The 24997-nt window shown below is 49.3% G+C and overlaps 1 protein-coding gene across 1 annotated transcript; it reads left to right on the top strand.

The window, feature by feature from the left end:
- The first annotated feature begins 5043 nt into the window (after window positions 1–5043).
- LOC135260416 (ensconsin-like) lies at window positions 5044–24753 on the top strand. Its single transcript, XM_064345629.1, has 19 exons — window positions 5044–5567; window positions 11299–11697; window positions 12481–12552; window positions 13183–13203; window positions 14592–14755; window positions 15185–15293; window positions 16322–16426; window positions 17754–17873; window positions 18065–18192; window positions 18645–18775; window positions 19412–19623; window positions 20086–20665; window positions 20854–21001; window positions 21816–21955; window positions 22595–22640; window positions 22761–22842; window positions 23334–23424; window positions 23629–23840; window positions 24654–24753. The coding sequence occupies exons 1-19, from the start codon at window positions 5522–5524 to the stop codon at window positions 24662–24664; spliced, it is 2817 nt and encodes a 938-aa protein (XP_064201699.1). The 5' UTR covers window positions 5044–5521; the 3' UTR covers window positions 24665–24753.
- Window positions 24754–24997: the final 244 nt, after the last annotated feature.

Raw genomic sequence — 24997 nt, 5'->3', positions numbered from 1 at the left:
CCGGTCGGTGGCTTAAAGTCAGGGTTGTAAATATTCGTGTAAAATCGCACGGGTACGTAGCGCCCGAAACATAGGCTCTGCTTATCGGGGCCGCTGTCTGTGAACACTCTAGCAGTGGTTTGATGATCCTAGGCCCTATTGTCTGGCAGCTATTGAACATTGAAAGCGTTAGCCGGCTGCATTTTTTTCCGGTCGGCGGCTTAAAATCAGGGTTGTAAATATTCGTGTAAAATCGCACGGGGTCGTAGCGCCCGAAACATAGGCTCTGCTTATCGGGGCCCCTGTCTGTGAACACTCTAGCAGTAGTTTGATGGTCCTAGGCCCTATTGTCTGGGAGCTATTGAACATTGAAAGCGTTAGCCGGCTGCATTTTTTTCCTCGGCGGCTTAAAATCAGGGTTGTAAATATTCGTGTAAAATCGCACGGGGTGGTAGCGCCCGAAACATAGGCTCTGCTTCTCGGGGCCGCTGTCTGTGAACACTCTAGCAGTGGTTTGATGGTCCTAGGCCCTATTGTCTGGGAGCTATTGAACATTGAAAGCGTTAGCCGGCTGCATTTTTTTCCGTCGGCGGCTTAAAATCAGGGTTGTAAATATTCGTGTAAAATCGCACGGGGTCGTAGCGCCCGAAACATAGGCTCTGCTTATCGGGGCCCCTGTCTGTGAACACTCTAGCAGTAGTTTGATGGTCCTAGGCCCTATTGTCTGGGAGCTATTGAACATTGAAAGCGTTAGCCGGCTGCATTTTTTTCCGGTCGGCGGCTTAAAATCAGGGTTGTAAATATTCGTGAATAATCGCACGGGGTCGTAGCGCCCGAAACATAGGCTCTGCTTATCGGGGCCGCTGTCTGTGAACACTCTAGCAGTGGTTGATGGTCCTAGGCCCTATTGTCTGGGAGCTATTGAACATTGAAAGCGTTAGCCGGCTGCATTTTTTTCCGGTCGGCGGCTTAAAATCAGGTTGTAAATATTCGTGTAAAATCGCGCGGGGTGGTAGCGCCCGAAGCATAGGCTCTGCTTCTCGGGGCCGCTGTCTGTGAACACTCTAGCAGTGGTTTGATGGTCCTAGGCCCTATTGTCTGGGAGCTATTGAACCTTGAAAGCGTTAGCCGGCTGCATTTTTTTCCGATCGGCGGCTTAAAGTCACGGTTGGAAATATTCGTGTAAAATCACGCGGGGTGGTAGCGCCCGAAGCATAGGCTCTGCTTCTCGGGGCCGCTGTCTGTGAACACTCTAGTTGTGGTTTGATGGTCCTAGGCCCTATTGTGTGGGAGCTATTGAACCTTGAAAGCGTTAGCCGGCTGCTTTTTTTTCCGATCGGCGTTTTAAAGTCACAGATGGAAATATTCATGTTATATCGCCTGGGGTGATAGCTCCCAAAGCATTGGCTCTGCTTCTCGGGGCCGCTGTCTGTGAACACTCTAGCAGTGGTTTGATGTTCCTAGGCCCTATTGTCTGGGAGCTATTGAACTTTGAAAGCGTTAGCCGGCTGCATTTTTTCCGATCGACTGCTTAAAGTCACGGTTGGAAATATTAGTGTAAAATCGCGCGGGGTGGTAGCACCCGAAGCATAGGCTCGGCTTGTCGGGGCCGCTGTCTGTGAACACTCTAGCAGTGGTTTGATGGTCCTAGGCCCTTTTGTCTGGGAGCTATTGAACCTTGAATGCGTTAGCCGGCTGCATTTTTTTCCGATCGGCAGCATAATGTCACGGTTGGAAATATTCGTGTAAATTCGTGTGGGGCGGTAGCGCCCGATGCATAGGCTCTGCTTCTCGAGGCCGTTGTCTGTGAATACTCTAGCAGTGGTTTGATGGTCCTAGGCCCTATTGTCTGGGAGCTATTGATCCTTGAAAGCGTTAGCCGGCTGCATTTTTTTCCGATCCGCGGCTTAAAGTCACAGTTGGAAATATTCGTGTAAAATCGCGCGGGGTGGTAGCGCCCGAAGCATAGGCTCTGCTTCTCGGGGCCGCTGTCTGTGAACACTCTAGTAGTGGTTTTATGGTCCTAGGCCCTATTGTCTGGGAGCTATTGAACCTTGAATGCTTTATCCGGCTGCATTTTTTCCCGATCCGCGGCTTAAAGTCACAGTTGGAAATATTCGTGTAAAATCGCGCGGGGTGGTAGCGCCCGAAGCATAGGCTCTGCTTGTCGGGGCCACTGTCTGTGAACACTCTAACCGTGGTTTGATGCTCCTAGGCCCTATTGTCTGGGAGCTATTGAACCTTGAAAGCGTTAGCTGGCTGCATTTTTTTCTGATCCGCGGCTTAATGTCACGGTTAGAAATATTCGTGTAAAATCGCGCGTGGTTGTAGCGCCCGAAGCATAGGCTCTGCTTCTCGGGGCCGTTGTCTGTGAACACTCTAGCAGTGGTTTGATGGTCCTAGGCCCTTTTGTCTGGGAGCTATTGAACCTTGAATGCGTTAGCCGGCTGAATTTTTTTCCCATCGGCGGCATAAAGTCACGGTTGGAAATATTCGTGTAAAATCGCGCGGGGTGGTAGCGCCCGAAGCATAGGCTCTGCTTCTCGGGGCCGCTGTCTGTGAACACTCTAGTAGTGGTTTTATGGTCCTAGGCCCTATTGTCTGGGAGCTATTGAACCTTGAATGCTTTATCCGGCTGCATTTTTTCCCGATCTGCGGCATAAAGTCACGGTTGGAAATATTCGTGTAAAATCGCGCGGGGTGGTAGCGCCCGAAGCATAGGCTCTGCTTGTTGGGGCCACTGTCTGTGAACACTCTAACCGTGGTTTGATGCTCCTAGGCCCTATTGTCTGGGAGCTATTGAACCTTGAAAGCGTTAGCCGGCTGCATTTTTTTCTGATCCGCGGCTTAAAGTCACGGTTAGAAATATTCGTGTAAAATCGCGCATGGTTGTAGCGCCCGAAGCATAGGCTCTGCTTCTCGGGGCCGTTGTCTGTGAACACTCTAGCAGTGGTTTGATGGTCCTAGGCCCTTTTGTCTGGGAGCTATTGAACCTTGAATGCGTTAGCCGGCTGAATTTTTTTCCCATCGGCGGCATAAAGTCACGGTTGGAAATATTCGTGTAAAATCGCGTGGGGTGGTAGCGCCCGAAGCATAGGCTCTGCTTGTCGGGGCCGCTGTCTGTGAACACTCTAGCAGTGGTTTGATGGTCCTAGGCCCTATTGTCTGGGAGCTATTGAACCTTGAAAGCGTTAGCCGGCTGCATTTTTTTCCGATCGGCGGCTTAAAGTCACGGTTGGAAATTTTCGTGTAAAATCGCGCGGGGTGGTAGCGCCCGAAGCATAGGCTCTGCTTCTCGGGGCCGCTGTCTGTGAACACTCTAGTTGTGGTTTGATGGTCCTAGGCCCTATTGTCTGGGAGCTATTGAACCTTGAAAGCGTTAGCCGGCTGCATTTTTTTCCAAGTGTCAGCTTAAAGTCACAATTGGAAATATTTGTGCAAAATTGCACGAGGTAATAATACCCAAAGCATAGGCTCTGCGTCTCGGGGCCACTGTCTGTGAACACTTTAGCAGTGGTTTGATGGTCCTAGGCCCTTTTATCTGGGAGCTATTGATCTTTGAAACCATGCCAGCTGCATTTTCTTCCAAATACCACCTTAAAGTCACAATTGGAAATATTCCTGTAAAATTGCATGCAGCCACAGGGCCTCGCTGGGCTAAGTCATTAGCCGGCCGTGACTGTGCAAACTGCACCCTGTGTTCACAGTCACAAGGCCTACCTGGGCTAAGTCTTTAGCCGACTGTGTCCAGACAGCCCTTACTGGGACTCAGACTTGGTCCTGGTCCACAGAGGGTCGTTTGGGTTAAGCTCTGCCAGGATTCCCCCTGATTATAATGATTAATCTCTTGCTAGCAGCACGCCTGGCATTCACTGGCTACCAGTGCACATCGGGCAGCAGTGTAGTATAATGGTTAAGGAGTTGGTCTTGTAACCTAAAGGTTGCAGGTTCAATTCCCCAGTAGGACACTGCCGTTGTACCCTCGAGCAAGGTTCTTAACCTGCATTGCTTCAGTATATATCCAGCTGTATAATTGGATACAGTGTAAATGCTATGTGATAAGTAGTGTAAGTTACTCTGGATAAGAGCATCTGCTAAAATTGGTAACAGCTCTCCTGTAGTACTGTGTGGCCTGCAGAGAGTAAAATAACCCCTGTTGGGCTGCTGGGGGGTTCAGTAAAAAAGTCACAGGATCAAAGGAGGACTGCACACGCTGGCAGCAGCACAGGTGGCACATGTGTATCTTCAGATACACAGCCGTTGATTCCAAATTGAGAAAAATATCTATAGTTTTTTTTTTTTTTTTTTAAATAAAGGGATTTTCTCAGAGCTCTTAACGTGGTGGATTATTGCCCCCATTGCTTCTCCCCCCACAGGGAGTGTATGTGGGTTAAGAGCAGTGAGCGCCAGATTATCTTGACACTTAATGTATTATTTATGGCGATCTGAAGTCAATAGCTGCGCATTTGGGGTAGGATGTGGCAGAGGGGGTTAGGCTGGGCTATTTTTAAACTGGCCCAGTAAAATATTTAAAATTACACACACACAAACACACACACAAGGCTAAGACCACAACCTGGGCAGAAAACATCATCAGCTCATGCCTGAAACATTCGATATTGCAGTTTAGGCAGTGTTTGTAATCAGCTGTCCGTTCTGTTTGCCTGTCCACCGTATTGCTGTCTGCAGGGCCATAGGTCAGAGAGACAGTGGATTCAGAGGTCAGAAAGATTGTGGGGTCCAAAGTAAGAGAGTCTATGGTTTTAAGGTCACAGCGATTAGACAAACGACAAAGGGACATCAATATCCCACCTCAAGCCCGCCTATGAACGACAGGTAGAGATTCAAAACGTCTGGCATCTGGATGTTGACTTTACTAACAGCATCAAAGGTGGACTTTGAAACAATCTTCAGGAACGGCAGACGACTCTGTTTATTAGGGTAAATGACATTTTCAGTGTAGAAGATTCACGTCCACATCAAACGCTAAGCTATAAGGGGAGTGGGAAAATGGGGTCATCCCTTTTCGTGTACAAGCACGCAGGAATGTTCCCTGAAACCCACCCCCCACAGCCTCGTTGTGGTACAGTCTGCCCTGCAGTCCAAGGAACGGCCGCCTTGGACAATAGTTAATTCCAGCAGCTGTCGGAACCTATGGGCGGTGCGCTGTGGACCAGGCGGCTACAGCTGCGGGCTGCGTCTGTGGACTACCCGTCTCTGATTCCTCTGTGGTTTGCGAAGTTTTGCTGACGCCGCAGTCCTGCAGAAACTGGAGCCCTCCAGTTTACCGGCAAGAGAGGCACAATAACAGCCCAAAATAAAATCACCGACTTTCCATTCAATTTATGTCAGGTGCGCCCCCAGTCTCCATTTTAAAGACCTCGGTTAATATCTCTCCCCTTATATTTCCACTTCTTTATTTATTTGTTTATTTATTTTTTAAAGCTGAGAAAGATAAAATTGTTTCATGGATCTCCTGAAGGAATGAGTAGCCTACGACTGCAGAGGGAGAGCGGATAAGTGCGTGACTGGATTTTAAAAAATGGACTGCAAAGATCTGGAGACCGGTTTAAGGGGAAATGGGAAACGTAAGTTGTTATTATTATGGAATATGTCGCTCGCTTGTTACGTTTTATCCGTTTGTATTGGGTCCATGTGAGTAACATCGTCGATCCCCTCGATTAGTGTCGAAATGTCTACCCTCGCGTGCATTCTGTCAGTGCGACGCTGTCAGACAGTAACAATAAATAACAAGCAGTGGTGTTTTGATCTGATAGCTTTGTCACGATTTAAATTTTAGTTGTACGGTCCTGCTCAATGAGTAGGCTATCGAGGACTTGGCAACAGATAGCGCTTGGCGTGTTGATAAAAATACAGAATAAACGAGCGGATCTGAATATCACATATCCGTACACATAACCTACATATCCATATATCACCTCTATGGTATGCAGCTATGCCATATGCCAATGATTCGTGCATTGCCTTACACGCCAGTGTCGTTAGCAGCACTAGAAATATATCAAACATATTTGTTCTACACAGCGTGCAGTTGTTGCATGAACCATTTTTGTCCAGAAAAATATCCCCCCACTGCGTTCTCTGCGTGTCACTGCAAATGCCAGGATGTCACCTCTCTTCGTTTTATAAAAATGCATTTATTTTTATTTGTTATAACGAATAGCCTAACCGTGCAAACTGTAGAAGGTACATTGGAATGTAACACCGCACTTTTGGTCAATAGCCGTGAAAAAAATCTCTGTTGTTAATGCGCTGGAAACTACTCGGAACATTAATACTTTTTATTTAGACTTCACGACCGTCAGGACGGCTCAGTGAATCTTCTTATCGTCCATATATAAAGAACCATACCACATGTCCTAGATTAGGCGGTCACCCATTCCCATTTCAACCCCAGCGATTAGATAAAAACGTAGCAGGATTCACGTAAATCTTAATTTCACATGACCATGTGAATAACGTGATCACTATGGAGGTTGTCAAACACCCGCTCCTCCTTGGCTGCTGCATCACTTGTTAGACACACTTCAGATCTCATTCACCTTCAGTGTCAGAAAATCCTAATAGGTGAGATCGTTGCTGTGACGCTGATCTCTGAGGTCTTTTCCCTTTCTGACACATTGGCTGTCGTGTCTAGGCCCGTGTCAGATATATAACTGTCTGTTACAATGCAGGAACAATATAGGGGAATTCAATACATCAGTGTATGTACAGCACATCATTTTCTGTTTCAGAATTCCTTTGTTGCTGTGAAAAACAGCCATGTTCACTGGGGGTAGCCTAGTATGTGGAACTTTAGTTATGATTCTCACGTCCTTGCCAAAAAGGAAAAACTTGTCACCTAATCTGAAATTCAAGAATTCGGTTCCTCCAGGACCTTATCATCATCCTCATCATCATCATCATCATCATCACCACCATTGCCTTCCTGTCCAATCTTGTCATCACAAAGTGTCAAAGCCACTAAAACACTGAAGAGTGTTCATCCTTCACGAATGCGTAATTCTTAACGTCTGCCTCGCTCGGTTGATACCCTGTGGTTGGTCTGGCTGGCACTTCCTGGTTGGTGAGCATTTCCTTTGTGCCATATTTGACTTCCTGGTGAACAATCCCTACCACTGCTGCCAGAGTGAGGGCCGTCCCATTGACACGTTGATATTATGGCGAGTATCCCGTGATTTACGTGTCTGCGGTCCAAGAGCTCTTTTTCCCTGCAGTGTTCCTGAAGAGGCAGCTGTGGGTACAGTGTGTCCTTGTGAGATGTGTTTGGTGGGCTGATATTTGGCTTCTCTAGTTGCCGACAGCCTGTAGGAGTTTTCAACACATTTTTTTCTCTCAGAAGAGAAACGCGCGAGTATCTCCCAGGCGGGCGGAATGCCAAGGGCCTCTGACACGTGAATTCTCCGAGACAACATTTTCTCTGTGTGAGGAGAAAGACGCCGGCGTGTTTCATGAGCTCTGTTGCATTTAACAGTTTCTGAGCTGCGTGAACGTGAACTATAAAGCAAACCTCGAAGGTTCGTTGCTGTAGAACGCGGAGGGAAGCCGTCCGTTATCTTGGGATCGACGAAGCCCTTATTCTGCAACATTGCGCCCTTCCAAATTCACTGAAGGGTGAAAAATGCAAAATGTTCTTTTTGGCCACGCAGGGTTAGCATTGTGATCACTTCACGGCCTCATCCTTAGATCTTCGCTAAACGGGCAGGGCTGCTAAATATTTGAGAATGTTTTCGGATGTGGAATGAATGAAATTCCCTTTTCTCGTAAGCAGTTACGCTGTTTAGCAGGGACGTGAGGGCAATTCTTTGTTGTTTTCTCAGGTTTTATTTCATCCTCTGATCTCATGCGACTCCTGATAGCAGCTGTGCTTCTTTTCTTCTTTTTCTTTGTTTGAAGAGGGAAATGGGCTCGGAGGGACTGGTTTTCAGTGTAACAGACGTCTGTCTCAGTAATGCTTTCTGACTCTGAACCATAAACAAGAAAGAGGAATCTCTCTCCATTTTGGGGTGTGGGGGTGGGGGTGGGGGGGGGGGGGTCACACGCAGATGAGAAAATAGGCATGCTATTAAATGATCTTGGATTATTTCGATTGCTGTAATGCATTTATACTGTATTCAATCTTTTTTATTGAATTCATGCACTCTTAAGTGAGGGAACTTGATAAGGAGATACAGGGAGGCTAATCTTGTCACTGATGTAACAAGTTAAATGGATTAAACACATCCTATATCATATTGAATGTAGATATAGATTGCAATATATTATGATTAAACATGTTGGGCTGTGCTATTTGTAAGCTCTGTGGTCAATATATATTTGCCAGCTTTGACACTGTGATATAGAAGGTCACATTGCTAAAGTGAATACAGGGCTGTGGAAAAATGTGACAGTTAAGGCAACCTGCTGTAGCAGTAGCACAGAGCTCAAGTGTGTGAGTGTGTGTCTGTTAAGTGTGTGTGTATGTGTGTGTGTGTGTGTGTGTGGGTGGGGGGCGTTGTTTGGGGTGCTCAAATCAGAAGAGAAAGATCCTCTTACAGAAACAGTTACAGATGCAGAACTGAAGAACACGCCAGGAACCCTTATAGCTTCTAACCATTACTGACCTGCTCATTCACCCACTCACTCTCTCACCCACACACTTTCTCATCGGTTTGGCTCTGTTGTCCCAGTATTTGTGTAGAAAGGACTGAAGGAGTCAGGTTACTGCTGCATAGGTGACGGAATCAGAGCTGAAAAACAGAAGCGTCTGGTCAGCAGTACTGAACTGAGTGTTTTTGTTTGGTACTGGGTGAATTGGGTGTTTTTGGATGGCACTGGGTGGATTGTGTGCTGGAGTGCTTCAGAGCCATCTTTAGCAGGAAGCTGTAATGACAGCAGGTCAGAACAGCCGGTTGTGCGGTTAGAACAGCTGCCCCCCCCCCCCCAACACCCCCATCGTGGAGCAAATGTGCAAGTCACAGATGTCTGAACCCCCGCACCCCCATTTCCCCACCGCCCCCGTCCCATTCCTCCAACACCCCTGTCCCATTCCCCCACCGTCCCCGTCCTATTCCCAGCCATCAATAAGACATAGCTGCTAATATTAGACAATGTGCCGCATGGCTGACTACCACAGGATAGTTCTTCCAGGGACCTCTCTCTTTCCCCTTTCTTTTTCCTCTCTCTTTCCTGTCCACCTCTCTGTTCTCCCAGCTCTACAGTCCATTTCTCTTTCCCCTGTGTGAGGTGTGGGCAGTCTTTCTCATCGGTTTGGCTCTGTTGTCCCAGTATTTGTGTAGAAGGGACTGAAGGAGTGAGGTTACTGCTGCATAGGTGACATGAATCAGAGCTGAGACACAGAAGCATTTGGCTAAAGACCCAGCCTGGATCCTGCAGATCTATGCAGCCTGGATCCTGCAGATCTGTGCAGGATCCAATCTGCAGAGCTGCTGCTCAGTTCCCTGAGAATCGAACAGCTGCGTTTCAGGGAACGGCCTCGTGCAGAATAATCAGAAACCAGATCAGCAGCGCATTTGACTGCCTCACACACACAAACACACACAAGCGCAGATATACATGCAGACACACACACACGTACATGCGCACACATGCACGCACGCACACATGTACACACATACATGCATGTACGCACACACGCATGCACACACACATGCACACAAACATGCACGCACGCGCACACATGCACGCACACACACCTGTGTCAGTGTGTTGGTGTATACTGTATTCTTCTCCTAATCTTCCCTTACACCCCCCCCCCCTCCCCCCGTGTCCCTCTCTCCCCTCTCTCTGTTGTGAAGGAGAGCTGTGACTCTGAGCTGTGTCTGGTTTTGCATGGCAGACGCCTGGCTGTGAATTAGGCACTTTCACCTTGTGAAAACGCTGACCTTCCTTTGTCAGAGGCGTGGCTGCTATGGGGAACCATTAAAAACCTGAACCCATGGCGATGGCGGTGGTCATGATTTCCATGGCGATGAAGGTGGTCATGATTTCCATGGCGATGAAGGTGGTCATGATTTCCATGGCGATGAAGGTGGTCATGATTCCCATGGCGATGACGGTGGTCATGATTCCCATGGCGATGACAGTGGTCATGATTTCCATGGCGATGACGGTGGTCATGATTCTTATGGTGGTGATGGTGGCCGTGATTCCAATGAGAGTAATATTAATGACGATCGTCTTGATGATCATGATGATAATGGTGGTAATGACAGTGGTGGTGGTGATGATGATGATTACATACCAATGATGATGATGATGATGATAGTGACTATGGGGATTATGATGATGATGATGGTAATGATGATGATGATGATGATGTTGAGGATGATGATGGATGATGCTGCTTCCTTCCCACTCCTCCTCCTCCTTTCTCATCCTTTTCTCCTCTTCCTCCTTTCTCTTCCTTTTTCCCTCCTCCTCCTTTCTCCTCCTTTTCCCCTCCTCCTCCTTCGCCCTCCTCCCTCAACACTGCCGCTCTGCTGCTCTTGCTACTCATCTATGCAGACGGAAAACATGTCAATCATTCATGAACCCGATAGCTTTACTATGTAGACCTATTTACCTCTTAACCTTCATACCACAAATCCCACTAACCTAAATAGTCTCTCTTCTCTCTTGCTTTCTCTGTCTCTCTCACTCTCATTTTCGCTCTCCTACTCTCTCTTTTAACCTTCATACCAAAAACCCCACTAACCTAAATGCAATCTATCTCTCTTTCTCTCTTTCTGTTGGGCGGGGGGTGGGTCTTGGTTTGTAAATAGGGGGTTTGGGTAGGTTTTAAGGTAATTGTGGAAGGTTTTGTCTTTCAATTAAAGGAACATCAAAAGCATCTCTCTTTCTCTCTCTCTCTTCTAACCTTACACCATAAACCCCCACATCCTCAAAGCCATCTATCTCTCCTTTAACCTAAAAACCACAGATCCCATTGCCTCTCGGGAGCTGTTGCCCTGAGTGTCTGGAAAAGTAACGGTGTTCTTACAGGAGGGCCAAATGGTTGGCCTGCTCGCTCGATCTATGACGCTGGGGTCATGTGACTCATCTGGGGAAGAGCAGGAAACTGCTCCCTTGGGTCCATTTGATGTTTGCCTCTGTCAGGTTCGTCAGTGCCTGGCAGCGGCCTCAGAACTGTCTGTGCTCTCTGTGAGAGAAGGGAGTTCTGGCTCTGTGAACTTATGGCATCATACCAGAGAGGGTCCTAATAAGAGCGAGATGGTAAATTTCAATGTTGTGTTTTCTTTCTGTGGGTTTTCACTGCTTTTTTTTGTCTCTCTTTCCTTCTTCCTCTCTTTCTCTTAGCTTTCCCCTCCACTCCCGAAGCCGAGCCCAGAGAAGAGAAAGAGGTGTATAGCATTATGAAAACCGACTCCTCCCCCACCCCAGACTCCTCCTCCACAACAGACTCCTCCCCCACGACAGAATCAACTGTCAAAATAGACTCCTCTTTAAAGCCAGAATTGTCCTCAAAACCAGGCTCTTTCAAACCAGACTCCTCGGTGAAAACAGACTCCTCTTTCAAACCAGACTCCTCTGTGAAAACAGACTCCTCTTTCAAACCAGACTCCTCGGTGAAAACAGACTCCTCTTTCAAACCAGACTCCTCGGTCAAAACAGATTCCTCCTGCAAGCCAGACTCATTAAAAACCGATGGTCCATTGGCTTCCACTAGGAGGAAAGTCAGTCTTCAGCATAAGAAAGGTAGTCAACATCTCTTCAGTCAGACTTTTCACTTCCCTGTATCTGACCGGCTCACTATTGGCATGTAAACTGGTAGTAACAGTATATCAGTAAAGGATATAAATCAGAGGTGGGCAATTTCTGGCCTCGAGAACCTACATGTGTGCAGGTTTTTGTTTTCTCCAGTTACCCTGGCTAAATGAGCTAATTGGCTATTTACACAAACACTCCTTAACTCATAGATTTGATCACAGTAAAACGTTTCATGTTGGGATGCAAGAACAGTCTTCAGCTGTCGTCCATGTGCTTATCAAGAAATGTAGCTAGAATGTCAGATGGTGTAAATGTTGGGGCTACTTAAGTAATTAAGGCCAGAAGTTGCCATGACAACCATAAACATACCCAGCCCTTGTTGCCCACATCTGATATAAACAAATCCCGTGTGTGTGTTATGTGTGTGTGTTTGTGTGTGTGTGTGTGTGATGCGCGTGTGTGTTTGTGTGCGGTGTGTGTGGCACGTGTGTTTGTGTGTGTGTGTGCATGCATGCGTGTACGTGTGCGTGTGCATGTGTGTAAACCAGGTTTCAGTGGAGATAACGTGGAGCCCTTATGTGTGTTGGTTAGAGGTGGTTTTTCCTTTGTGCTCTTTACATTTAAGGCATCTGTCGGATGAGCCCTGAAAGCTAACGGTGAAAGCACAGCCTTCTATCTCTGACCCTCACATGTGATTATATGCTGCTCCAATGATTACTGATGGGATGTGACCTCTGACCTCCGGAGGCTGACCTCTGACCTCTCTTTCAGCGGACGGACCAAAGCTGGAGGAGAGGCTGAAGCTGGCGAAGGAGCGAAGGGAGGAGAGGGCCAGATACCTGGGTGAGCTCACCTGTGTTTTACCCTCCGTGCTGCACCTCAGGTTTCCTCCATCGTTTCATTTGACTTTACAGGTGAATCGCTCCTGGGCTCCGATCGCGATGCGGTGAATTGTGTGGGCGACGTCTGTGGTTTTAAGCACCTCTGTTCTGAGCTGACCTCTTCATTATTGTTCTGTATTTAAAAGAAATGTATTTCATGGTGTGAAAGGTTTTGGCTTCACCTTTGTTCTGAGTGTAACTGTGCCTTTTTTGTTCCTCGTTTCCTGGGTCCCTTCCAAGATTCCTAGGCAATTATCGCAAAATAAAATGGCGGTTCATCCGGTATTTAAAGTGTCTTATGCCAGGATGTTGCGGGTGGAATCCGTTCTACTGTACGCTGTTTTTGTCTGTCACTTGAAACCTCAACTGTCACTTGCCAGCAACCTGATGATGCTCCACTTTCATCTTAGCCCTGGTAATTGCATTCTGAGTGCAAATGAAGGGCCGCTCGAATGCGGCTAGCGCATGTGAGACTGCTTTTGCGTGGGAAATCCTGTCCACTCTAACGCATTTTGCACTGTACCCCGCCGACATGGAGGGGAGTGGCTTCTGTTGAATGATTGACAGTCACTCTCTTTCCTTCCTGCTTCAGAGCAGCGCACCCAACAGCAAGGTAAGACGTCCCTGCTGGGGTGAACACTGCCACACTGTGGTCACAGCGCTCCACTTCCACAGCTCGTGACCATGCTGCACTGTAATTTATTTTTATTCCTTGTGTATGAAACAATCACCTCCATTTTGTTTTCTTTTTGCTTTCTGTGATTTTTTAAAATGTAGTTCATGGTCCAGTGAGATTTGCTCACTTCACTCAGTTCCAGCACCATGGTTATGCGATGTTTGTTAGTTTGTCAGTAAGAGCCAATAAGTTACCCAGCAGGCCTGGGGATGAGGGGTGTTTCAGAAGAGAGCTGAGAGAGGGAGCCATATGACCAGATATTCCAGAAGTATATGTATTGAGGGATTTAATCATCTTCAATTGTGATGTCACAATTGTGTGACCTGCAGTCAGATTATTGAGGGTGATGTCATCATTGTAAGACCAGCAGTGTAGTTCACTTATTTAGCAGCTCTGTTCTGCGTGCAGTTTGGATAAGTGGACGGTTTTGTGGTCTTTAATTCAGGCTATGCCTCTGGCTCCGTCTACCCTGGTGCAGGCCAGTGCTGAATGTAAAATTTACTCTCTGGTGCCCTCTAGTGTTATTGTGAAGTTTCCTGTGGCACTATTGCCAATGATAGCAAATATCTAGAGAAAGGAGTTTTATTTCCGCTAAAACCCCACATTGTGAAATTCCAGGCAGTTAACTCAATTTGGACAGCCGCTGATATTGACTGTGAAGTCACGCTAGGGTTGCAGGTTAGTGGAATCTTCCTGTACCAGGTCAGGTAAATTTGGATCCAGCTCGTGCTTCGGGTGAAGTGCACAGATACGCACTGAACCTGTTCATCCTTTTTTGCAGCAGGTCATCTGTGTTTTCTCCATTCCTTATTGGTGCTTTGCCATGGCCCCGCCTCCATTGCTGGACACTGATCCCCAGGTCTCCATGTTGAGTCAGTGTAGACTCCAGAGTTTTTAGAATTTAAATTTATCCTTTATTTTACCAGGAAGTTCTATTGAGATTAAATAGTCTCGTATGAGTTAAGAGTTCAATGAGAAATGCAACACCCTATGAGAAAGCACAGCATCTGTGAGAATTTGAGTATGAGCTACCAGTGTAAATCCAGGTCCAAGCCCCACCCCCCTTTATGAAGTCACCAATTTCCACCGGATTTCTTTCAGCCAAATCCTGGTCTGAACCCTGCTTTATTTTGGAGGGGGATAACCTCTGCTTTTTCAGAAATTATCTGAGGCTGAGTTTAATTGGAGTGGGGGGGGCGGGGCAGAGGAGGTCAGTTTGATGAGTCTCGCCCACCTCCTCCAGCCAGAAACGTGAACGTGTGAGGGGAAAGAGGGAAATGTGAAAGAGCAATGACCCCTGACCCCTGAACTTTGACCCCCTCCAGCGGCGAAGAGGGCGCAGTGGCTGGAGAAGGAGGCGCGTGCTCGGCAGCAGCGGGAGAGGCAGCTGAAGGAGCGCAGGAGGAGGCTGGAGGAGCAGAGGCTGCGGGCGGAGAGGAGGCGCGCCCTCCTGCAGGAGAGGGAGCGCCAGAAACTGGAGAAGAACAAGGTGAGGGGGTGGGGGGGTGTTTGGAAGGGGGTGCGCAGGGGTAATTGTGGGGCATTCCCAGGCCTGCTGCTGTCTGATGCTGTTTCTTCAGTAGTCTCCTTTTCTCTGTGTCTTTTGTGAGTTCATCTGTCAGTGACGTCACAAGTGGGCGGAGATTCGGGGCTCATCTCTGCTGCCCACAGATATCTAATGTTTGGGAATTTTTAATGAATACGTTTGACCGGCAAAAGCTTTAAATATCTTTGAATGAATTTATCTGAGCGTATGTTACTCATATGTGCAATTGTCTTTGTGTTTGTGTTTGTGTGTGTGTGTGTGTGTGTGTGTGTGGGTGCTTGCATGTGTGTGTGTTTGTGTTTGTGTTTATGCGTGTGTGTGTGTGTGTGTGTGTGTGTGTGTGTGTGTGTGTGTGCATCCTCTGGACTGCAGGAGCGGTATGAAGCAGCAGTCAGAAGATCAAACAAGAAGACATGGGCTGAGATCCGTCAGCTGAGATGGTCTTGGGCTGGAGGTCTGAACCAGACGTCCGGCAGAGAGAGTGAGCACCGCTGATACTGAAACCCCACAGAACCCCGCAGAACCACACAGAACCCTGCAGAACCACACATAACTCCACAGAACCCTGCAGAACCACACAGAACCCCACATTACTCCACAGAACCCTGCAGAACCACACATAAATCCACAGAACTACACAGAACCACACATAACTCCTCAGAACCACACATTACTCCACAGAACCCTGCAGAACCACACATTGCTCCACAGAACCCTGCAGAACCACACATTGCTCCACAGAACCACACATAATTGCACTGAACCCCGCAGGACCACACAGAACTACACATAACTCCACAGAACCCCCACAGTTGTTGCGCCGTATTTTTTTATTATGGGTTTTCCAAAATGTCGGACCGATAAGTAAGGTGAACAGGTGTGTCACATCATAGCCGTTACTATCTGACGAATCAGCATGGCTGGAACTCTTCATTGATCAGTCAGCACCAATGACCAGAATCATCTGTTTCATAAAGAACAACACAGTGCCATACAGACTCATAACAAACAGTGAGCTGCCTCAAAATATAGAGAACATCGGCAGTGTAGTGTAATGGCTAAGGAGTTGGTCTTGTAACCTAAAGGTTCGATTCCCCGGTAGGACACTGCCGTTGTACCCTCCAGCAAGGTACTTAACCTATACCTCCAGGATATATCCAGTTGTATACAATGTAAGTATTTGGATACAATGCAAGTCGCTCTGGATCTGCTAAATGCCTGTAATGTCATGTAACTATCTCAAAACATACAGCCTTACACAAACGTTTGAGAATTGAGCAGAACCGTACCCACAGAGAACTGTATAGCACCACACAGAAACCCGAACAGATCGTCTCTGAACCCTTCAGAACACTCCCGTCAGAAACGAACCCCTCGTTCCGAGCCCTGACCGGGCCCCGCTAGAGAAGATGAGGGTCAGAAGCGTCTCCGTGGAAACGCACTGTTCCGCCGTTTCCACGGCGAGGGCGGTTGGCGTGAAGGTGTGTCTGTGCGTTCTCTTCGGTGCAGGCCGGTGCTCGACCTCGACGGCCGCCTCGCCCAAACGCGCGGACGCCGTTTTTACCAAGCGCCTGTCCAAGTCCTCCGCCTCGCTCTGGAGCACGCCCAGCGGAAGTAAGCAAGCCTTCCGGGTCACATGGTCTCGCGGAGACCCCGCCTCCCCCCCCCGCCTGCCTCCGCCCGACATCACCAGGCCACGCCCTCTCGTGCCCTCACTCTCTTTTTTTGCATCGTGATCTCCTTTATCTCTCCCACCTCCACCACCTCCGCCGCCTGCATTTCGGTCCGGTTCCGACATCGATATTTTCACATCCTGTTTCTGAGTATGTCCGTGGCGAGTCCTGTCACCTCTCACACACACACATCGCCCTCCTGCACTCTCGGTGTTCGGGGGGCTGGCGTGACTGTTTGCGCTGGCTGGTGATGTCCCGTGAGAAATTCGTCTGTGGTCCGCGCCAGTCACTTCCTGTTTGAGACGGAAAACCCCCAGGTGGATTATGGGTGACCTACAGGGCGCCGTGCAATGATTGCTGTAAGCTTTGAGCTTAGAAAGAGGGGTACCCCTCCTGCAAACCAGAAGGAGCCTGGCCACGGAGCCTCGTGAAATGACACGGACTCGTGTGGACTCGTGTGACAGTGAGGATTCCGGGTGCGAGAAGGGGCGGAGTCCACATTCCTTAAAACGGCTCCCGGCTGCCCTGTCCTTCAGCCCACAGACTTGGGGCCCGTCTGTCTGTCTGTCTGCGCTGCTGATTGGTGCCCTGGCTATGTGCATCACGCTGTCATGGAAACCTGTGGCCTTCATGACCCCCTCCCACCCCCCCCACCCCATCGCCGAAACTCGTCTGTCTCAGTGAATCACCAGCACGGCAGCACACGCTGAGCCCTTCCGGAGCCCCGCCCTCCCCTGCATGCGTGGGCGGGGCTGTCAATATATGTGTCCAATCACAACTCGGGAGGGGGCGGGGCTGACATCTGCTCAGTCAGCGGTAAAGTCAATCCTGCACCAACAGCCAGTGATCACAGTTTTGGAAGAAGAGAACTCCGGTGTATGTGTGAAGTACATCTGAGCTGGTTTTCTGAAATGCTCTGACTGACTGCTCACGTGAATGCTAATCCTGACGAGTTTGTGGGGGGGTCGGGGGTGGGGGGAGAGTTCTGCTGTCTATGTATGTCTATGTCTATGTATGTTATTCCAGGGTGAGACAAATCATGTGTGGATTCTGTTATGGGGTGTAGGACATGGTGCGTCGATGGGTGTGGTTATCGAGAGTGAATATGTTCAGTGACTGGGTTTTTGGGAGGTGTAGTAGATACGACTTTCTGCGTGAGTGAGTGAGTGAATGAATGAGCGAGTGGCTGAGGTAGAGGGGGTGTGGTTTCTTGCCGCGGGGCTGGGCGGGGTGTAAAGCCGGGCTCTGACGGCGCCCCCTTGTGTCAGCCCGCAGTCTGCAGCTGAGCGCGAGGGAGAGCCGAATCGTGGAGCGGCTGATGACCCCCACCCTCTCCTTTCTGGCCAGGAGCCGGAGCACCACCCTGCTGAGCAGCGTCAAGGACTCGCGTGAGTGACTGACGCCCCCCCCGCCCCCTCGCCCTCCCCCCCCACCCCCGCCCTCCCCCCCCACCCCCGTCCCCTCCGAGTTTCTGGGTATAGAAACAATAAACGAGCGGTGTGATCCCCACCCTGTGCTCGGCTGTGCGCGTGCGGGGTTCTGACTTCCGCCTGCCTCTGCTCGTGACCGCCCCCTGCAGACTCGTGCCTGCGCTCGCAGTCCGCCAACCCCCTGTCGGCCTGCGCCCACGCCTGCGCCGGGCACCGGAAGGTCTCCGCCAGCACGCCCGACATCACGCAGCGCCAGCGGAAGCTCGAACCTGCCCCGGTAAGCCCCGCCCACTGTCCTGCAGGGGGGAAGGGGGCCCATGTAGGGATCATTATCCCTTCAGTCAGGGATGTGCAGAGAGGGTGGCTACGGTGGCTTGAGCCATTGCCCCTTTGCCCTCCTTGGCTGAAATGCCCCTCTGGACTAAATAAATAATAATAATTATTATTATTATTATTGTTGTTGTTGTTGTTGTTGCTGCTGTTATTGTTATGATCATGATTACTGTTATTAAACCTAATTAAATCGTTGTAGTCATTATAAAACTAAAATGCCAGATGATAGGGCAACGGGGTCAGGAGGTAGTGTGCCAATGTCAAGGGTTGGGGGGGGGGGGAGACAGGGGCTTTTTCTTGGCTTGAGCCCCTTCCCCTCAAAATGTCTGTGCACGCTCCTGCCTCCTGGCCTCGCCTGTCTGAAGAAGATCCTGCTCATATTCTCGTTTCTCAAAGGTGGAGAAAAAGAAGAAGAAGAAGAAGAAGGAGAAGATAGACAAAGAGCGAGAGAATGAAAGGGAGAAGGCCCTGGGAAAGGAGAAGGACCTGAAAGAGAGACGGTCCCTGAAGCAGAGAACGGAGACCAGGTACCGTCTTCCGACCTCTCAGAGAGACAGACACAACCGGCCCCTGAATGTCCTGCTGCCTACATATTTAACAGGGTCCTTTCAGTGTCTGTAGAAGGTTTCTAACCGTAAATACACATAACCCTAATGTTCATTTATGGGGACGGAGTATATGTAACTGCTTCAGGGAGTGAGAAGGAGATTGCTCTTCCTTGGCTGTGAGGACAGTGTAGAGAGACAGGAAGAAGTAGGAGGAGAGAGAGGGCGAGACGTGCGACAAAGGTCGGCGGTCGGATTCGAACCGTCGACGTCGCGGCTCGCACTGAGCGTGTGGTTAGCGCTCTGCGGGCTGCGCCACTGGAGGCCCCAGGGAGGATAGCTTTGAACAGGAGGCCTCAGTCCGTGTTCAGTCTCTGGACGGCACTGTTACGCCAGTGTGTGAGGTGTGGCTAGGCTACAGGGGTACGGTGAGCTCCCCAGGTCAGCCAGTTCTGTCGATGTAGAAAGAACGGCAGTGTGGACGTCTGGTGTGGTGTAGGATGCGGGGCCATTCAGGTGTGCTGTGGATCAAGTGTGGTGTGAGAGAGGTGGCCGGAGGGTTCCGGTGTGATGTGTGCAAGGCGTAGCGCCGTTGGACGATTAAAGTGTTTCTCCCAGCAGTGTCCCGAGTAAAAACCAGCTCGCCCCTCCGCCGAAAACCTCCCGGACCAGGCCCACCTCCCCCGGCCCTGCCGCCTCGCCCCGGGTCCCCGGAACGCGGCCCAAGAGGTCCAAAACCCCCGCCAGGGTGCGGCTGCCGGAAGCCTCCCCGGTTGCCGTGGAGATGGCGGGAGAGTCGCTCAAGCCGGCCGAGCCCGAGGACGCGAGGGGTGAGTGTGTTCCGTGCCGCGGGCTGATCGGTCCGGTGTTTCTGGAGATGCCCCTGGGGGCTGGCGTTCGGTCCTCTGGTGCGCTGATTCACTGCGGTCACAGTTCGGTCTGCGTACGCACGCGCTCTTCCGCTCACTCACGCTATGCGCCAAAGTGAGGTCTTTCACCGACTCACTTGGATAGAAAGTGCCAATTGCTTTGTGTGAGTGAGTCTTTGTATATCCTTATAGTACATCGATATATATCGTTATATTACCTCGATATATATCTGTATAGTACATCAATATATATCCTTATAGTACCTCGATACGTGTCCTTATAGTACATCGATATATATCTTTATAGTACATCGATGTATATCCGTATAGTACGTTGATATATATGCTTATAGTACATCGATAGCTCTTTCACATTTTTCACAGTTAACTAACTCCATATTCTCTCCCCCCTCTTAAAAAAAGAAAAAACAGGCTCCACCAGCGTTCCTCCCCTTGTGGTGTCTGCTGCTCCAACAACGGCCCCTTCTCCAGGAGCAGCAAACACAACGGCCACCGCCACCCCCTCCCAGTCACCCTCCACCACCTCTCCCTCCGGCCCCTCTCCCTCTGCCCCATCTCCCTCCACCCTGTCTACCTCCGCCCCGTCTCCCTCCGTCCCCTCTCTCTCTGGCCCCTCTCCCTCCGGCCCCTCTCCCTCTGCCCCATCTCCCTCCACCCTGTCTCCCTCCCCCGTCTCCATCCGTCCCCTCCTCTGGCCTCTCCTCGGCCCCTCTACCTCCGCCTCCTCTCCCTCTACCCTCTCTCCCTCCACCCTGTCTCCCTCCGCCCCCTCGCCCTCCGTCCCCTCTCCCTCCGCCCTGTCTCCCTCCGCTCCCTCCCCCCCGGGCCCCGCCCCGGCCTCGTCGCACACAGGCGGCCGCCCCCCGGCCGGCACCACCGACCCGGAGCAGGCGGCGCGCAGCCTGGCGAAGAAACGGCGACAGATCCGCGAGGAGCGGGAGAGAGAGGAGCAGGAGCGGCGTGAGCAGGAGGAGAGAAACCGGTGTGTGTGTGTGTGTGTGTGTGTGTGTGTGCACGCGTGTGTGTGTGTGTGTGTGTTTCTGTGTATGTTTGTGTTCGTGTGCACATTTCTGCCTGGGCGTGTTTTGTGTGTATTATTGAATGCGTGTGTATTTGGGTATGTTTGCATATTTGTTTTGTGTTATTGACTTGAGCTTGCTTGCTGCTCAGGGTTTTGCGTGAGGAGCGGTTGGCATGGGAGCTGGAGGAGAGGAGGTGCAGGGAGGAGGAGGCTCGGCGTGTCGCAGAGGAGCAGGAGGCCGCGGCACAGCAGCAAGAGGAGGCAGCGCAGAAGGAGAGTGACCGCCTGCAGAGAATGGTGAGTGTGGGTTTCTCACCCATACTGGGTAATGTAGTTTTCAAAAAGAGTTTGGACTACAATTGTGACTCTATTATGATAAAAACTCCCCTATTGTACTTCCCCTATTGCACCAGACCATAAATCTCCTGATTCATTGTTTGGACTATCTTAGACTGACTTACAGAGGAGTCCTACAGCTGCTGAAGACATTACTGTCTTTGGGCTGTAAAAAAAGTTCACAAAAATACCTCTCCTCTCGGATATGCAGGCCTTGCACACAAGAAGGCCAATCTGATATCTGATATAGGGAATGTTAAGCAGCTGCACACTCATTTTGAATGGCTTACTGAGGACGCTGCTCATCATTTTAGGTCCACAAACATACTGAACATTTTTTTCTGAGCATAGCATTCCAGAAATTGCAGTGAATGCTGTCCTAACCTTACAGCCCTCATTGCCAGTATTCGGGTTTTATCTGCGCACCAAGTCTGTTTTTCAGAGTCTTAAGAGTATGTAATATGCAGAGACTGCGATGCCAATGGAAACCTATGAAGAGAACAGCAGGACCAGGAAGTATAATTTTTCCACTGAACAGACATGCTCAGTTGTGTCCTTGGTCACATGCCTGATCACGTATACAGTGATAATAGCGCAGAGCAGTGGCGTGAGATGGCTCCTTCAGAGCCCATCCCCCTTCTCCACGGGTCATAAACCGCAAACATAGTGGCGAAAGCTGGCCCTTCCTTCTGAGCGCTCACGTACCAAATGTGCTTATGATGTTCGGCGAAGAGTGGGTGTTTATGGGTAATGCGGTTCCTCCTGTGTGCATCAGAAGGAGGAGGAGGCGGCCAAGGCCCGGGAGGAGGCGGAGCGACAGAGACAGGAGAGGAACAGGCACTTCCAGAGGGAGGAAGAGGAGCGCATGGAGAGGAAGAAGGTGTGGACGAGGACTCCTGATAGCCAGACTCTGTAGCCTGGTGTTTTGAGGCTTGACCAGAGTTGCATTATACTACTAAAATTATATTTTATAGTATACTGGTTCTACAAAATTCAGTCTAAATTAACCAGTGGTTAGTCCCTGGGTTTCCAAACTATAGGTGCTAACCCTATATGGGTCGCCTAAAAATTTAGATTTTTTTGTTTGTTGTCTCTTTAAAATACGTGACTGTAGCCTACCAAGTCCAACTTCTCAACAATCCAACTATAATAAAGCAATAAGGCATGAGGGCCTATGGTTTATCACCAATATAGTCACGGCTAAAGGGTTGTTGTTAGGCATGAGGCATGTGGGCAGGGTGGGGTGGGGTGTTGGGGTCATGTAAATTTATGAACATTAATTTGGGGTCGCATCGGAAAAACATTTGGGATCCCCTGTGTCATGGGGGTTGTGGTTTATTCTTCATTGGAGGTTGCAACGGTCAAGTGCTTCTGATGTGACATGCTACACGGTTAGTAGGTATTACTATTGAAGTCTAGGGACAGCATCTGTACATCTGCAGCCACTGCAAGATTAGCTAGAGTTTAGGCAATAATTACAAGTCGGGATGGAACATGTACAGTGACAAGGAAAGGTGGTTAGGATCAGACTGCAGCTGCCTCCTGGTAATTCAGCGCCCGAAGAGACATGGAGACCGCAGTTGAGGGAGGAGGGGACAAGGTCAGCACGCGCTCCGTTCGGCCGTCTTCCCCGGTGAAATTCTTCTTCTCCCCGTCGGGGAGCTAGCCCTGTGGTCTCCTGCTTTTGGGCAGTTACCCCCGTTCTCCTCTTCCACTGCAGAACGATTCTCCACCGCAGAAGTGTCCCCCTGCGCCTCGGGCTGACGATAAAGATGTCCAGAGGGACGTGGAGAGCAGTGAGAGTGAGTTCAGATTGGTGCAGTCCACCACCTCCTGTTCGCTGTCTCTGTGTGAGCAGAGGGACAGAGTATGATACTTACTCCAGATTACAACAGAGTGCCTGTTATAAAAATTAATTGCGATTAGTGCAGATATTGGACTGCTTACTAACCGGGAATATTGTTTAATCCGCAATGTTCTGTATCACACTGTTAGTGCGAATGGTGAATGTAGTATATTCCAGATAGCTGGGCTGTGATGTTCCATTGTTTACTCTGTCAGTTTTATCTCCAGTTTATCATTGATTTTCCGTACTGCAGGAAAACTCTTTGGTCACGTGATTGTCGGATCTTGAGCTACCGTTTAGTATTGCTGCTGCATGCGAAAACCCCTTTTCGCAGACTCGAGGCTGTTAGCTCAGTCTCAGTAAAGCCAATGTAGTGGATGTTTCCTCACTGTATTGCCTGTCCCCCCCCAGATAACAAATAACAATGTGTTTAAATATTTTTCGCAGCACCTTCTGATGATGACAAGCATCACCCACAGACAACACAGTCCAACCAGCTGGCGGAGACTGTCCAATCGCAGGGCGACGTGAAAGAAAGGTAAAGACATGTTATCACACACGTTACCAAATGACCAATCCAGACACAAATATAAAAATATAGCCTGAAACAAATGCACTGGTTCTCAGTGTCCGGGGAGCACAGGGTTGCTTGCAGGTGTCACGGATAACCGTCTGGCCGACAGGAATGTTGGAGAGGGAATTTCGCTTTAACTTTGACGTCCGTCGCATTGTCTTCTCCCAGCCCTGTGATGAACGGTGGTGTGCAGGCCGCCAGCCGCCACCCCAACGGCCTGTCCGACCTGGGGATCATTCAGCTGGCCAATCGCAGGGGCGTCAGCGACGGGGGGCGGGACGCGTCAGAGCCCGACATCCCCGGCGGTCCAATCAAAGCCCTCGAGGGCGGGGAGCCCTTCCTGATTAAAACGGGCTCCTTGAAGACCCAGCACGTCACAGGTACCAGAGCCCAGCCACTACTTCCATTACATTTATTTAGCGGACGCTTTTATCCAAAGCGACGTACAAAATAGCATATCGAGGTCATTGGAACAGCTGCAAAACACAGGTTCGATAAGGTACAGTACTCATTTTGTACAGTTATTCATAGCCAAGAACACAGTCCAGGTCACACAGTTAACATTATTCTGACCTAACTTATGCCAAATCAGACTAGGGGGAAGAACAAGCTACAATATTAGGACATTAATACAAAGTACAGTAAGTGCTGGAATGGAGGTACCGTGTAACATGAGTGGCATGAAAGGGAGGATTTTAAGTGAAATGATTCGCAGAGTGGCGGCAGTTGGTCCAGGTATAGTCTGAATAGATGCGTCTTCAGACCCGCTAGGGAGGTGATGTCATCTTCAGAGATGACAGTTTGTGCTGTGCTCACACGGGGGTCTCACCAGTTTACCTTCCAGTTTACGTCCTTCTGGTCCAGATATGGCGCCTGCCGTCTATAAGTATGATTTTATGACATTGTGTAAACATTGTAAGCGGTTTAAATAAGCCATGGCTGGCTCCTTATTATGGGACAAAAATAAAATGGGGAACGAAAAGGGGTAAGCGCAGAAGGGACCCGTGCTCCGGCAAAATAAAGCAGACCAGACAGTCGTATGTCGGCCTGTCTCTTCATCTTAATTCCTCTTTTATTGCTGAAGAGTCAATACTGACTTGAATAATCAGTACTGACGATGGTAATCAGTACATAAATAGCCAGTGCTGATATGGATAATGATAACAGTGATCCGTTTGCTTCTTTTTTTCCAGGGGTGCTTTGAAACTTCAGATGTTGTGGAAGACGAGCCTTTAAACCAGCAGAGGAGGAGAAGTGGCTCGGTTTGCCCGCACAGCTGAAATGTGCCAAATACAGACTCCTCTTAGACGCCTGAGAATGTGTTCTCTTGCTGAGAATATAACTCTTTAAGAGAAAACTAAAAACATTGAAAAAAAAAACTTCATGGTTCATGGTTTCATGGTGCATAGCTGTTACATTTTATTGGAATATTTTATTCTGCACCTTAAATGATTGACAGCATCATCCATTGTAGAGAACATCAGACCAGAATATCTATTTGAGAAACTATATGATTTTCAGAAATGTTGCATACTTG

The sequence above is a fragment of the Anguilla rostrata genome, chromosome 8, assembly GCF_018555375.3.
Source record: "Anguilla rostrata isolate EN2019 chromosome 8, ASM1855537v3, whole genome shotgun sequence".
Classification (NCBI taxonomy): domain Eukaryota; kingdom Metazoa; phylum Chordata; class Actinopteri; order Anguilliformes; family Anguillidae; genus Anguilla; species Anguilla rostrata.
Note: the sequence above shows the minus strand (reverse complement) of the source record. Positions and strands in the feature narration are given on the sequence as shown.